General features: G+C 36.4%; 1 protein-coding gene across 4 annotated transcripts in view; it reads left to right on the top strand.

The window, feature by feature from the left end:
* Positions 1-324: 324 nt before the first annotated feature.
* LOC120071267 (endoribonuclease Dicer homolog 2) overlaps positions 325-16,499 on the top strand; it is a 35,297-nt gene continuing 19,122 nt past the window's right edge. The window contains exons 1-12 of one of the 4 annotated variants that reach the window (XM_039023437.1): positions 325-458; positions 736-821; positions 974-1,151; positions 1,961-2,074; positions 2,341-2,475; positions 4,173-4,257; positions 4,413-4,477; positions 5,433-5,573; positions 6,464-6,592; positions 6,663-6,792; positions 6,906-7,008; positions 7,678-7,873. In XM_039023437.1, coding sequence (XP_038879365.1) covers positions 757-821; positions 974-1,151; positions 1,961-2,074; positions 2,341-2,475; positions 4,173-4,257; positions 4,413-4,477; positions 5,433-5,573; positions 6,464-6,592; positions 6,663-6,792; positions 6,906-7,008; positions 7,678-7,873 — 1,341 coding nt within the window. In that variant the 5' untranslated portion in view covers positions 325-458; positions 736-756. Of the gene's footprint in view, positions 459-491; positions 652-735; positions 822-973; positions 1,152-1,960; positions 2,075-2,340; positions 2,476-3,504; positions 3,584-4,172; positions 4,258-4,412; positions 4,478-5,432; positions 5,574-6,463; positions 6,593-6,662; positions 6,793-6,905; positions 7,009-7,677; positions 7,874-16,499 lie in introns of those variants that run through there. The other 3 variants (XM_039023436.1, XM_039023438.1, XM_039023439.1) reach the window with 3 other exon arrangements.

The raw sequence follows: 16,499 nt of genomic DNA, 5'->3' as shown, positions 1-16,499 counted from the left end.
GCCATATTAAAAAAATATTTTAAAATTTATTTTACTATATTTGAAAATAACCCCTACATTAATTTATTTAATACTTGAAAATAACAATTAAAATAACATTTCTAAATTGGAGTGAGAGATTAATAATGAGTTTTTTGAATTCATATTTTATATGAATATTAAAAGGAGGATTAAGTAGGTATTAAGTAAAAAGTGAAGGATAATATTGTCCAAAAAGATTCTATAGATATATATTTAGATATATATATTATAGATAAAAAATAATAAATACTTAATGCGTTATCTATAAATAACGAATAAAGTATTAAGTAGTGTTGTAGGTAAGCAATAACTGTTGAGGCCTTCACTTTTGGCCTCAACTCAACCATTGGGACCTGTTATTTGGAAAAAGACGAACCCACTGCGCCTTTTTGCTTTCCTTTGATTGTTTCCTCGAAGTTTCCTTCAATTCCTCCTCTGTAAGTTCCCATCTCTCATTGGTTATTTGTTTTAACTTTTTGATTTTCTGTCGACCTTTTCACTAATTTCATTCCCTGAACTCTACTCGAATACCCATTTGAATTTCTTTGGCTCTTATTCTCTCTGATATTTCCCTTCTGTTTCTGTTTAATGCTCTTTGGTTCTTCGTTTTCAGTTCGAATCTGTTTCTGGGTCAGTGGGGTTTTCAGTTTTCATCGGCATTGTGCATTGTGCATTGTTTTTGGTTCTTCTAAGCGATAAACAATGTGTTTACAGATGTGCAGTTAACAACAGGGGATGGCGTCGAATATGGAAATCGAGAACGGAGAGCTAGTGGCTGATCCTCTGCCATTTGTCAGAAGGTTTTGTTGTGTGCAATGTTTTCTTTTTGGCTCCATTATGCTTAACTTTTCCTTTATCTTATTAGAAGCTTTCGAAGGCTTCTTCCTTTTTGTTTGTTGGATTGTTGAAGTTAGCATTGTTCCTTGTATCTTATGATGGGTGATTATTGCAGTTATCAGTTGGAAGGATTGGAAAAAGCACTTAAACAGAACACGATAGTGTTTTTAGAAACTGGCTCTGGAAAGACTTTGATTGCCATCATGCTTTTGCGCAGCTTTGCTCATCAACTACGCAAACCTTCACACTTCATTGCTGTTTTCTTAGTTCCACAAGTTGTTTTGGTCACTCAAGTATGCACAGATTCTCTCTCTCCCTATTTTCTACATGGGAGAAACATAAACAATAACTTTCATTAATAATCAAAGTGATCACAAATGGCACGGTCAACTGTGGGGAACTAAACAAATCATCCTTATTTTGGGTTACATAATATATGGAGTAGTTACATGGGAAATTATTAAGCACAGTCCAATAAGTGGATGTGCTTGTTCAAGACCAAAAAGTGACTAAGATATCTATACTTATCACACAAAATACTACTGTTATTTCTCTCCAACCAAATGGAGCCTGTTAGGGTTCTGTGGATCTAGAGTGACGTAGTTACATCTTCAGGAAACATCAGTGAAATTGAACCCATTGCAATGGAAGCTCTAGCAGTCCAGATTTCCGTAGTCCAACTGCAACTGAATAAAAGGCGGTCTAGAGTATTTTGGACTCTCTTCTTCACAGATGCAGTTTTTTCTATGTTCAGATTCTATTTCTAATATAAGCAAATTTGTAATAATTATCTATGGATATAGGACCATTTGGCCTGGTGAAATTTAAAATCAAATTCTTCCTGTTGGATTAGGGAGGTTTCTCAAGTTCATCGAAAGAATGAAGGAAATGTCTTTTTATTGTGAATTAGATGTTAATAATCTGCTGGTTCTTGATGTTAATTAGAGATACTAATTTTGGACATGATTATTCATTTTTCAACAAAAAGGTAGAGATTCCCGGAAGGATTATGGGAAACACTAAGCAAACATTTTGATTAATGTTTTAGTTTGGAGGTTCATTTTGCCACCACTCACAGTTTCGTCCATTCTTCTAATTTTAGCAAGCTGAAGCTCTGAAGTTGCATACGGACTTGAGTGTTGGTTTGTATTATGGAGATATGGGGATAGACTTTTGGGATGGTGCTATTTGGAAGCGAGAAATTGAAAAATATGAGGTAATGTGTATCTTTTCATGTGGACATTGCCCATTTTATTTTTAATATTAACTGTTCATTCATTAGTTGTTGACATATACTCCATTTTTTTAAATTATTTTTTTCCTTCTACTGAAATGTCTAATACAATACTATAGACTGCTCGCTTAATGGCTATTTCATGTTAATGTCATCTTCCATTTATATAACATGCCTTCTAAATTCTTGTCTACTCTTTTCATGCTACTGCTAACATTTTTTTTTCTGATATATTTTCAACATATTAGGTCCTTGTGATGACTCCTGCAATTTTGCTAAGTGGCTTGAGGCATAGCTTCTTTCATCTAAGCATGATAAAGGTCTTAATAGTAGATGAATGCCATCATGCCAGAGGCAAACACCCCTATGCGTGTATTATGACGGTAATTTTTATCATACTGTCTAATTTTGAGGATACTTGGATAAAATAGATATAGGTTTTTTTATTATTGGAAATATTTTCTCATTGTACTTTCTCTTTCCTATCTTCAACCACAAACTTCTTCACCTTTTTACGCATATTTGTTTAGAGTTTAATCTTTTAGCCACCTGCTAAGAAGCACCTATATGGATACGAGAACGAGACACATATACGACATGATGTGGACACATTGACACACCATTTTTCAATAATCTTGAACACAGACATGGCAATGACATGTCTACTAAAATGCACATTTTTAAAAATATACAATTTTTTTTTTGTACGATAGGGAAATTCAAAGTTAGTAAGATTATGCGTGTATATTCTTAAACGATGAGTTTGATGTATTTTGCTCTCTAAATTTATTCGAAGTCGAGTTTTTGATTTATGTCTAATAAATGTCGGACCTATATTGACTTTGTACCACGAGTGTTTAACACAGTCATTGTACTAACAAGTGTTGAATATGTGTCAACAAGTGTTGGAGTGTCCAAGTGTCCCTCATGTGTCAGTCATAGATACTTTAGCTAAACTAAAGTGTTTGTGCTTCTTAGGCAACCAGAAAGATAACATGCCAATTTTATAGATATGTATGTTAGTTTAACCGATTATAGAATTTAGAGGAATTATAATATGCACCAGCATTATGGATTTTGACATAAATCATATCCTTGTATGTTGTAATAGTTCAGAAGAGAATGCAGATTTTGTTAATATATAAATATAAAGATATAGAGGATAAGGAATTCCCTCTTATTGAAATAAATTTACAAAAAATATCCCCTCTAGAATATGAAACAAAGAAAATATGTTGAGAAAGTTCATGCTTTAGATCAATAATAATTACATAATTCAACTTTAAACCAAACATAAAAAATATTCTTACATTTATGTCTCTCACAGTCATATCTCCCAACAAATGCAATGATATCTTTTACTAACTGAACTATCCAAATCCGATTGTTGGTTAAACTCAACATTTTGCCAGGCCCAAGGGTACCATGAAACCTTTTTTATTGAAGGAGCAAAGGAAGAGTAAGCTTTGAGGAATTCTGAGATAGGACGAGGTGTGAGCCTCAACTTTTTTGAAAATGCATTAATAAAATTCGTAAAAATTAGTAATTAGGTTCTGCTATACTTAATGATTACCCAAAGTACAGAAAAAATTGACATCTATCAATTATCACTTTTCCGCAATGATTCTAACAAGTCTTTTAAAATTAGGACAAGGTATGTAATGATTCTAACAAGTCTTTTAAAATTAGTAACAGTTTCCTTTTCCGCAACTCGTTATTTACTGGCATTACATGCATAAACTTCCATATATTTTGAGAATTGGCTGAGACATAAATACCCCAAACCTTAGTGATCTCATGGAGGTGTAAACCTCATCTGTAAGACAAGTAAGCCTCTTATGATCAAATGAGAGGTGGAAGCCTCATCTATATGTCAAGTTAGTGTCAACTGATTCAGAGAAGGCGTAAGCATGAATGAAGGTTAATAATTTGAGTCTCTCCTTAAGAGGGGTCTCAAGGTGTAAGCCTTAAAAGTTTTTTAAAATATTAGTTAGATAGTTTACACAATTCTCTCTCTCTCTCTCTATATATATATTTATCTATCTATATATATTTAATTGCAAGTGTATGCACTTTTCAGGAGTTCTATCACCGGCAGTTATCTCTTGGTAAATCTGATCTTCCCAGAATATTTGGAATGACTGCTTCTCCTATAAAGTCAAAGGGTATTTCAAGCTCATTTTTTTTGTTTTTCCTTACAAATTATCCATTACTATTTCCTTTTTTTCTTTGGGGTTCTGAGGTTGTGATAAATAAAAGTTGTTTCTTAATATGCTTTTCCTTTTCCTGGTTTTTATTGGGGGTGGTGGGGCATTGTTAGGTGGCAATTCAAAGTCGAATTATTGGCAATATATACGAGAACTTGAGTCCTTGATGAATTCAAAGGTCAGTACTAAAGTGTTGCATTAGTTTACCGAACATTTTTGGTAATTTACCATTGATGGCTCAATTGGGGATTTCGTGATGTGAAAGACATGCTTCAAAATATATGTGCAGTTTAATAACATATCATACTCTTATTAGCATGCATTAACCTTTATACCCAAACATTTAATATACTATTATTCTTACATCTTATGTGCCTCACTTCACAGAGGTTGTGTTCTTTTTAGGGGCACCTCTTGTGCAGATTCCAGAGGACGATTGTGCCCCAAACTTTGTCATATTTTGTTTCTACTACTCAACGACAAGAGTCTGCTAGGAATTGATAATAGGAGTTTGGTTGAAAATATAATTTAATATCTTATGTTCTTAGCATCCAAATGTTGCAGGGTCAAGTGGAGTTGTCCTATGAGATTAGTCGAGGTGCCCGTAAGCTGGCCCGGACACCACGGATATAAAAAAATAAAAAATAATAAAAAATAATTGAACTTTCAGATCATATCTTTTTGGGAGTTATTTGTCATTCTTCTAAAATCTATTTTGGTTTAAGACATAGGACGTTGCATTGATAGTAAAAAAAGTAGAAAAGAAAAGGTGGAAATGGGAGCCAGAGATTGCTTCTAAATTAAGGTAGCTTAGAAACGCTGCTCTAATTGGTATCAACCAAAAGAGAATAATAGTTACATAAAAATAAGTATTGCTAGAAATTACTTATGTATTTGCAAATTGTTGTAATTTCCCCATGTTGATTATTTTTTTAATAATTTCATAAGAAGTTTATTTCATTTTTGTTACAGTTTTGGGGGATTTCTCTCCATCCTTGTCATTTTAGCATGCGTTGTACTTTTTTCAAAGAGTTGGTCTTTCTAAGTGCTTGTGAATTGTTTCCTCCTTCCCCTCTTCTTTTTCTTTAATTATTTTCTTATTGAGTAGTAAGATCATCTCTTTTATTTTGAAGGTGTATACTTGTTCTAGTGAATCTGAGGTGGCTAATTTTGTGCCTATGTCTACTCCGAAGTTCAAATTCTATATTCACAAGGACATTCCATATGCGTTATATGAGCAATTAGCAGAGGAATTGAAGGTTTTGAAATTAAAGGTGTATATTTCATGTGCATAATTTTATTTGTACAATTAAAGTTGATCAATCAAACTAGTATTATATTTGTGGTATGTGATTCAATAAAAATGTTGCTCTATAATGGATAGAAGAAATGTGTACTTTCATTCGAAGTTGTCTATATTGTGCTGTCTTTTGGGAACTACTAAATAGAAAGTGTAACTGAATCAATATCATCAAAATTCAGATGCAGTGTTATTTAGATAATAATTTTGATGCTGTTTGTGAGAAACTATTTTTTAGTATGATTACTAGTTATTCTTAGCTTCGTTACAGAAAATTGTTCAAAAATACTCTTTTTATCGGTGTTTTCAAAATTTAATTTAACTTAAATTGTAAGATAGTATTCCATTTCTACTTAAAAGAAAAATTCTCCTTTCTCCTCTTCCTTCTTTCATTCTCCACTCCATTCTTAGCTTTCATCCATTTTAGTTTCTTTTGTTCAAGATGATCAATGAGAATCTTAGTTTTTCTTATAGCTTTATTTGAAAATGAAGCCTAATAGCTGTTCTGTGGTCGGAGATAATTTTGAAGTTTGAGTTTTTTATATTGAGTATTGTAATTCATTTTTTAAAAAGAAACACCAAGATTTTTTATTTTTTTTATTTTTATTGAATAATGTATTCATTTTATCAATGTTGCAAACTCTCTCATATTTTCTGTTGGATAGCATTAGAAAATAACCAAGAATATAATTGATAACATATAAATATTATTAAAAACTGTCTTTAGAACGTGCCAACATAATTTTGAGTTTACAGAACTTTTTTCTACTGTAAAAATATTATGTTTAAGCAGGCCCATCTCTTATTCAGTAGATATAGTTCTCAGTTGGACTTTTGATGCTTATGACTGTGTATGATTTGCAGCATGAACACTCACTGGAGAATCCAGATCTCAATCCTTCCAAGGTAGAACCGACTAGGAAACGGATATCAAAAGCTTTTTTGGCTTTGATGTATTGCTTAGATGAACTTGGCCTTTGGTTAACCTGGAAGGTATGTGTTTCTATTGTTTTGGTTTGATGCGTAGCATTTCTGGCATCACTTGACTTGCATTGCTGAACAGGCTGCTGAGTCTTTATCATGGATGGAAGATGATTTTTCTCAATTGGAAACATTGGATATTTTTGGTGAGGCAATATTGAAAAGTTTCTGTTATGAAGCCTTGAAGCTACTTGCTAATCCTTTAAAATCAGGTACTTTGTGTTCCACAGTGTATGATGAATTGGTACACATATTAGAGTGTTTCCTATCCTCACCTCTTCCTTTTTTTTTTTCAAAAAAATATTATAAAAATATCTACTTGCAGGATGTCCCAATGGATCTATTGGTGATAATGTTGAGGCTGATATGGCTGCAGGTCTTATGACTGCAAAAGTTGTTTGTCTCATTGCATCCCTACTTGAATACAGGTATCTGTTTGTGCAAGGTTGCTTCCCTCATCACTGTTGTTTTTTGTGTTGAAAACTTCTTTCTTTTCAATTTATGAATTCAATTGCTGTATCCGTTCCGATTCCAATTTTCTCTGTAGCATTGGGAATTTTGCAGGTAATTGGAGACATGAATAAATCTTATTCGTGAAACTGATGTTACATTTACATGTATATATGTTATACTTATTTAAATGCTATAAACATAACTGTCCCTGCTCCATGGGCAGAGCTAGTGAATTTTTACAGAAACGGGCAGAAATCTTACCTTTTCTCTTTTTATTTTTTTCTAATATAATATCATTTTCATTAAGAAAAAAGAAAAGAAGAAAAGAAGAAAGAAAACAAACAAACAAGTATTGTAATATGTGTGTGTATCATTTCAATTTTGATTAAGATTGGCAAAGTAGAGATAGTACTATAATTCCATATAATTTTTAATCTACAATGAACCAAAAGGAGGCAACTTCTTTCACTCCACCCTTGGTGATCTATCGTCATCGATGCTGGCAGTCATGTTTTGAATGTTCTGAACCAACTTTGTTCAAGCCACCATCTATCAGCTTTCCCTTGGTGCATTCATTTTTGTGTTCTTATTGAAAGATTTGATTATAGATTTCTTGATTGATGTGAGATGGCATTTTTTGATAGGTCGATCGAGGATATAAGATGTATAGTATTTGTTGAAAGAATTGTCACTGCTGTGGCTCTTCAAACTCTACTGAGCTCATTGCTCCCAAAACACACTTGCTGGAAGACCAAATATATAGCTGGATCGAACTCTGGGCTGCAAACCCAAACAAAGAAGAAACAAAATGAAATTGTGGAAGAATTTCGTTGTGGCAAGGTATGCTTTTCTTTATCTTTAACCTCCATTTACTATTATGCTTTTATTTAGTATTTGAAATAACCTGAATCTAATTCTTTAATTACTTTCTTTCTTTCTTCTTTTTCGTTTATTGCCACTCTTTTTTTATGCAACTCCTTCATGGATGGTCATTTTCATCACTGTTTACATGTTCGCCGTGGTTCACGGTCTGACAATGTTCTTCCGATCATTTGGTTGTCTCACTCAGCCGCACAACATTTCCACCACTACTTCCATAGTTGTTGGAGGTTGAGCACCAGAATAAAATAACAAACTAAAACGCTTAACATCCAACCAAAGTAGGCCAACTTTCAAATGCTGAGTTGTTTGGATTTTTCTAGATGTTCGAAAAGAAGATCCACATTCTACGATAAGGAATTCTCCCAGATTTGCAACCCTTCATCTTTATTGGCACACCCATTCATGGGAGTTGTTCCCTTGCCAATTACTACATCTAGAAGCAACCGACCCTTCACTCAGTCCTCCGTCTTTGTGGTGGTATGTGATTTTGTTGTCCTTTTGCTTCCTGTGCCACTGGTGGTCGCCAATAGGTCCTTCCTCCTTTGTTTCCTTGTCTGCTGCCACCTTTCCTTCTCGCCAATATTATTTTTCTTCTTTCTTTCATTCTTTTTCATCTCCTCGCTCGTCACTCTTTTGATCATGAGACCGTTTACATTCTTTTTTTGCTTTCTTTCTCGACTTCTTCATCTTCCCCATGAATGTTCCATCTAATCTTTTCCACCAAATTCCATGATTCCAACCGATTCTCCTCCCATTTTGATTCACCACTTTCCTTCCCCATCTTTTGCTTTTGCGAGGAGCTTTCAATTGACTCAGATTTGGAGTTTTCCATTTTGAATTTTCCCTTCTCCCTTAGTGCCTTCCAATTTTTGTGAACCTTCCACAAATGAGGATGCAATTTCGAATTTGCCGCCACAAAGGGTTTCTTTGTTTCTTCCGTTGATCGTTGGTTCTCACGAATTCCTATTGTTGATCGCTCGATATTTTGATTCATGGACTACAACATACCTCTGATCTCAACAATGTCTCTTTCGATGTCGTCCATCCTCTCTTCTAATTTTCCTTGCGCCATTTTTTCTTTCAATCTTCCTAGGAACATGTTCTGGTACCAATAGTTAGGGTACCAATTGTTAGTAATATATTGTAATATCAAGAGAAGTTACATTATACCAATAGCCTTTCGAGAGGGATATCTCTATCTCCCAAAGTCCCACAATGGAAACTCTCTCTAAAATGATCTACACCCTTCTAAGGTCTCTCTCCCTAACATCCTCTAGCGAGTTACTACTATGGCATACTAATATTATAGTAATCTTATCCATATACCCCTAATTAGTACCCTCACATTATCTAACGTTGGGGAAAGATCCAATACAAGAAAGGATTGAAGAAAAACGATAATAAGAACAATAAATTGTTTCAACTTATGTAGATTTTTACCACTAATATTACTGTTGAAAATAGGGTTATTAACCTAGGGGCGTTTATGTAATTGTGTAGACCCCTAGGGTTTCTTACTGTTTATTTATACAGTGTCTCTGTGTATTCAGTGTATCAGATTAAAAAGAATAAGAAAAAGTCTCTCTATCGTGATTTTTCTCCCTGTACTAGGGTTTCCACGTAACCTTGTTATTCTCTTCCCTACTTTTATTTTTAACATGGTATTAGAGCTAGGTGACGAAACCCTAGCCGTTATGGAAGAGAACCAACCCCAATCATCTTCTGCTGATGGATCTTCGAGTTTTGACATGAAAACGGCTATTCGAGCGGCTGTGAAGGAGTGTTTTCAAGCAGCCCTATCGGAGTTACTTTCTGCCGTCCAGTTGCAGTCGACGGAGAGTCGCCGTCAGTGGGACCACCGCACCAGACTGTGCCGATTGGGCTCCTCCACGCAGAACCCAGCCGAACCTGCGAAGGAGATCCAGTCGCGCCGATTGGGCTTCTCCACGCAGAACCCAGCTGAACTCACGAAGGAGATCCGGTCGCGATTGGGTTCAACCGCGAAAGACAGACGAGTCGCTCCGATCCGGGTAGAATCGGGTCATTCCGTGTTGAACCCGGGCAAATCCTCGAAGGTCAGACAGAAGCCGTCGACTTTCGCTCCAGATCTTCGCAGACTTCTGCTCCAGTGGGTTTCGCACCGGCCTATTCTTCCATGACAAGCCCATCTGTTTGCAAGGAGTGGCGCCAAACACGAATCTTGCAGATCCAGCCCGTTCGTTTTCTGTTTGCAAGGAGCAACGAGCTGGCCATCTTGAGCAGTCCAGTCGACCGGCGACCTCCTTCCAACCGGCGGCGTCCTTCCAGCCGATAGTGGCGGCCCCGTTTCCAGCCGCTTGTAGTTCGATCCATTACCCAAACGATGTGAGACAACGGTTGGCTTACCTGCAACAACAGATTTCAGATTTGGATACAATGTTCAGTGCAAATCCCCATCCGATTCAACCAGTTTATTCAGAGAATCCGGTAAACTCGTTCCCCGTTTTGCCAAATGTTTCCTACTTATCTGATTCGATGGGCAATTCTGCAGGATTTCTTGTAGGGGAAAAATTAAATGGCCAGAATTATTTCTCCTGGTCCCAATCAATTCGAATGGCCTTGGAAGGGCGTCACAAGTTTGGGTACTTGACAGGGGAAATTCCAAAGCCAACTCCAGGCGATCCACAAGAACAAATCTGAAAAGGAGAAGACTCGCTGTTATGTTCCATTTTGGTGAATAGTATGGAACCTCAAATAGGAAGACTACTACCATATGTTGCAACCGCCAAGGATATCTGGGAGGCATCGCAAGTTCTATACTAAAAAAGACAGAATGCCTCTCGGCTATATACGATCCACAAACAGGTCCATGAATGCAAACAAGGATCCATGGATGTTCCTTCTTATTTTAACAAACTATCAATGCTGTGGCAAGAGATGGACCTATGTCGGGAGATTGTTTGGAACTATGCATAAGATGGGGCCCAATTCTTGAAAATTGAAGAGGCAGATTGTGTGTACGTGTTCTTGGCTGGATTAAACCCTAAATTTGATGGTGTCCGTAGTCGGATATTGGGCCAGCGCCCTACTCCTTCACTCAGAGAAGTTTGCTCTGAAATACGGCTGGAAGAGGATTGGTTGTGCGCCATGAATAATCCCATTCCTACAACTGATGCAGCCGTTTTCGTCGCAAAGTCGTCTAGTGATGATGGTGATAAAAAATCCCCACCTGTTTGTGAACATTGTAAGAAGCTCATACAAAGGACCAGTGTTGGAAATTGCACGAGAAGCCCCCAAACAGCAGGCGACGATAGTTTCATGACAAATCTAATACTAGTCGTGCCCTGGTAAGTGACTCAGTAGATGAACAGACTCAGAAGCAATCTAACGTTGACAGTAAGTACAACTTGAGTATGGTTGGGGTGAGTGCAATTGCATAGTCAGGTAATTTCTCTTCTTTTGGCCTGATTAGTATAAATGGTAAAAAGCCATGGATTGTGGACTTAGGGGCCACAGATCATCTTACAAGTTCTTCAGAATTGTTTATGTCATGTAACCCAAGTGTTGGTAATGAGCGTATTTGCATTGCAGATGGGTCTTTTGTCCTTGTTGTAGGGAAAGGCAATATCTCTTCGTTTGACGGTTTAATTCTGCGTGATACCTTACATGTGCCTAAAATATCATATAATCTGTTGTCTGTCAGTAAAATAACAAGAGATTTGAAGTGTAAGACAATTTTCTCACCTGATTTCGTTTTGTTTCAGGATCTGAAATCGGGGATGACGATTGGCACTACCCGACACGATAGGGGACTATACTTCCTTTCTGAAGAAGCTTCCTCTAGAGATGATCATCAAACTGGGTTTATGTCTTTAAATTTCTCTGTTTTTGAAAATGACTTTATGTTGTGTCATTTCCGTTTAGAATATCCGAATTTTCAATATATGAAGTATTTATTTCCACATTTATTTCGCAATGTTAATACTTCTTCTTTAAATTGTGATGCGTGTATTCGTGCCGAGCAACATCGTGTTTCTTTCCGGTCTCAGCTTTACAAACCCTCGAGTCCTTTTTCCCTTGTTCACAGTGATATATGGGGTCCCTCACCAGTTACTACTTCCCCTGGAAAACGGTGGTTTGTCACATTTATAGATGATCACACTCGCCTTACCTGGGTTTTCCTTCTACTGACAAATCTGAAGTGTCATCTGTTTTCTAATAATTTTATACAACTGTCGAAACTCAGTTTAAAACAAAGATTGGGATTTTACGAAGTGATAATGGGCGAGAATTTTTCAATACCTCATTCAGGGATTTTCTTGTTTCTAAGGGTATTGTCCACCAGTGCTCGTGTGCTTACACTTCGCAACAAAATGGAGTAGTGGAGCGTAAAAATCGTCATCTGGTTGAAGTAGCCCGATCTCTTATGTTATCTGCCACTCTTCCATCATACCTATGGGGAGATGCAGTTCTCACTGCTGCCCACCTCATTAATCAGATGCCTTCTCGTATTCTTAATCTTCATACTCTTTTAGAATTGTTTAAAGAGTCCTTTTCAACTACTCGATTGATCTCTGATGTTCCTCTTCGGGTTTTTGGTTGTGTTGCTTTTGTTCACTCCTATGGTCCAAACCGCACAAAATTTACTCCTCGTGCTCAGAAGTGTGTCTTTGTTGGATATCCACTCCATCAACGTGGACATAAGTGCTATCACCCGTCATCTCGTAAGTACTATGTCTCCATGGATGTCACCTTTCTCGAGGATCAGTCATTTTTCCCTGTTAGTCATCTTCAGGGGGAGAACATGAATGAAGAGACTAATTGGTCATCTTATGCTATTCCTTTAGAGTCAGCTTCCATTCAAACCTTGTCTAAACCTAGTTCTAAGCATGACAGTCTGGTCCTTCCTACCAACCAAATTCCTTGGAAAACTTACTATAGGAAGAATCTCAGGAAGGAAGCAGTGTCACTTGTCGAACCAGAACTGCCGGCTCCAATATAGGAGCCAGACCCACCATCAGGTCCAGGTACGTATATTCCTGAAATTATTGATGTTGATGTGTATGGAGACTGATGAAGGCAGGCAAGACAAGGGAGAAGGAAACAGTAATACTGAAAGAGTGACAGAAGGGGAAACTGCAGAGAATGAAATGATTTTTGCTAATGATGATGTGGAGGATACTACTGACATTTCTGATACATAGATAGTGAGGAGCTTGGAGAGGTGAAAGAACGTGATGCATCGCTTGATCTTCCTATAGCTCTGAGGAAAGACACTCGTTCATGTACTAAACACCCTATGCATAGTTACATGACATATAGTAATCTGGCATCCGAGTTCAAAGCATTCACTACTAGTTTGGATACTGAGGTGGTTCCAAATGACATAAGTGTTGCAATGAAAAAACTAAAATCAGAGCTTTTGAGAAGAATGGAACTTGAGAACAGGTAGCTTTGCCTGAAGGGCACAAGACAGTTGGATGTAAATGGGTGTTTACTATAAAATACAAGTCAGATGGGACAATTGACCGGTACAAGGCTAGACTCGTTGCAAGAGGCTTTACTCAAACCTATGGAGTAGATTATTTTGAAACTTTTTCTCCTGTGGCTAAACTTAACACTATCCGAGTGCTCTTGTCAGTTACTGTGAATAAAGATTGGTCTCTATACCAACTTGATGTTAAAAATACTTTTTTGAATGGGGAACTTAAAGAGGAAGTCTATATGAGTCCCCCTCCTGGGTTCGAGAGTCAATTAAAAAACAAGGTGTGTAGATTGAGGAAGTCACTGTACGGATTGAAACAGTCTCCAAGGGCCTGGTTTGACAGGTTCACGACTTTTGTGAAAGCACAAGGGTATGTTCAGGGGCATTCTGATCACACTCTTTTTATAAAAAGATCGACATTAGGTAAGATAATTGTTCTTATTGTCTACGTTGATGACATTGTTTTATCTGGGGATGATGATGCAGAGATCACGAGGCTCAAAACAGAGATGGCCCAAGAGTTTGAAATTAAAGACCTCGGGAAGTTAAGATACTTCCTGGGAATGGAAGTGGCTCGCTTAAAAGAAGGTATGTCGGTCTGTCAATGAAAATATACTCTGGACTTACTAAAAGAAACAGGCATGACTGGGTGTAAACCTGTTGAGACACCAGTAGAGTACAATGCAAAGCTCAGTGATAAGAATGATAGTGTTCCTGTTAATAAAGAAAGGTATCAGCGGTTAGTCGGGAAGTTGATATACTTGTCTCATACAAGACCAAATATTTCTTATGCAGTAAGTGTTGTGAGTCAGTTTATGCAAGCTCCTTGTGAGGATCATATGACAGTAGTTGAACGTATCCTTCGGTATCTGAAAGGAACTTCGGGTAAAGGCCTAATGTTCAGAAAGACCGATAAACGATCTGTTGAAGCCTACACTGATTCTGACTGGGCAGGGTCTGCTGTTGATAGAAAATCGACATCTGGATATTGTACGTTTGTCTGGGGTAATCTAGTTCAACACGACAGAACTAAACACGTAGAGATAGATAAACATTTCATTAATGAGAGATTGGACAGTGGAAACATATGCATTCCTTATATTCCTTCAAATCAACAAGTTGCTGATGTACTTACAAAAGGGTTACTGAGACAAAATTTTGATTATTGTGTAAGCAAGTTGGGCCTTGTCGATATTTATGCTCCAACTTGAGGGGGAATGTTGAAAATAGGGTTATTAACCTAAGAGCGTTTATGTAATTGTGTAGACCACTAGGGTTTCCTACTGTCTATTTATACAGTGTGTCTCTACGTATTCAGTGTATCAGATTAAAAAGAATAAGAAAAAGTCTCTATATCGTGGTTTTTCTCCCTGTACTAGAGTTTCCATGTAACCTTGTTGTTATTCTCTTCTCTACTTTTATTTTTAACAATTACTAATAAACCAACGCTTAGGATCTTGTTATAGTTAATGGAGGACTTTGCCCTGTCCAAACAAAAGAAGATTGTACGATCAACTAACAAAAATTGATTACAAATAAGAAAGCTGGACTCTATTTCTCGTCATAAGAAAATCCTCAACCTTTCCTTTGTTCAAGCTTGTTGAGCTAATCTGCATAAGACATCAACAAACCCTGGAAGGAAAATTTTGGGGTGGTAGAGGAAAAAAAAATATAAAGTGGAGATCTTCAGCATCAATGGAATTTAGATTTATCACTCCTACTACCTTCACCTTCATGAGAACATAATCTAGGAAGCCCTTAACTCCCTCTGCCTAGCCATTTCTTCCTTGCCAAAATAATGTGCTTTACATGTCCAGAATGAAAATGATGAGGCATAGTTCTATCGCTCCAACTATTTCTCCTTCATGAGAATTTAACCTATAAAGCCCTGAACACCCTCTACTAAGCAATGCTGCCTTGCCAAAATAATGTAAGCCTTAACCGTTACGTTGTGGAGCAGCCTGACTTCAATACTATGAAACAGAAACGTTTTGTTTGGTATTTGATCTCGAAACATATACAATATTAATATTGTTAAATTACCAATCAACCCAAAGCTTAAGCAAGTGGGTTATGACAAATTTAATATTATATCAATACTTTAATACTTTCTCTCTCCCTTGTGGACTTAAAATTTTGTTGAGATATAACAAGTGGAATTCAATATTAATTAGAGAAGGAAACGATTTTATTGGGGTTCAAACTCAAGACCTCTTGTTTTAATACTATGTTAAATCACCAATCAACCCAAATACTTGGCTGGTGGGTTATGGTAATTTTAATATTATATCAATACTCATACACCTTTTTATATCTAATAGATTAATTTGTTAAAGTGTTGATGTAATTAAATTTACCTTTTATCTATTAGCTTAAACTTTTAGGTCAATGGATACATGGGATCATAATAGGAGGTCCTGTTCAAACTTCTATAATGCCATTTCCTCCTCAATCAATGTTGATTTCTAGTTTTTGGGATTTCTACTAATTTTCAAATCCCAAAGTGAGGAGATGTTAAAGTGTTGATAACCATAACCCATTTAACTTAATTTTTTGGGTCATTGAGTGATTTAACACTATTATTTTTTAAAAATTTCAAATTTGTTAGAGACCTATTAGACACAAAACTAAAAGTCCATGGACCTATTAGAAATAGAATTGGAAGTTTAGGGACCTATTAGACATCAACACTTTTGAAAGTTGAGGGACCATTGCACAAACCTCAAAGTTTAGGAACTAAACTTGTGATTTAACCAATATTATATCTCATACTTCTAGAAGCCTTTAATGGCTTAAGAATGAAGATATGTATGATCTATGAAGTCCTTAAAGTCTACAAAGTGCAACAACAAAACGTATTTTTGGTTCCTCTCTCTGGTCGGTTGTTTTTTGGTTCATGTATCTTCTAGTGCTTTATTTTGTTTTTTGTGACAACATAGGGGTGGGGATCGAACCTCAGATCTATAAGATTTATGCTCATTGAGCTATGCTCATTTTGGCATTTTTTAGTGCTTTGTTGTGTCTTTGATTGTTTTGTTTTATTTTCTCCCCCTTGAGAGATTTGGATCCTGGAACTTCTCTTCCTCTTCACCTATCATTGATAAATTTGTTTCCTGTTGA

This window comes from Benincasa hispida, chromosome 2 (assembly GCF_009727055.1).
Source record: "Benincasa hispida cultivar B227 chromosome 2, ASM972705v1, whole genome shotgun sequence".
In the NCBI taxonomy this organism is placed as follows: Eukaryota; Viridiplantae; Streptophyta; class Magnoliopsida; order Cucurbitales; family Cucurbitaceae; genus Benincasa; species Benincasa hispida.
Note: the sequence above shows the minus strand (reverse complement) of the source record. Positions and strands in the feature narration are given on the sequence as shown.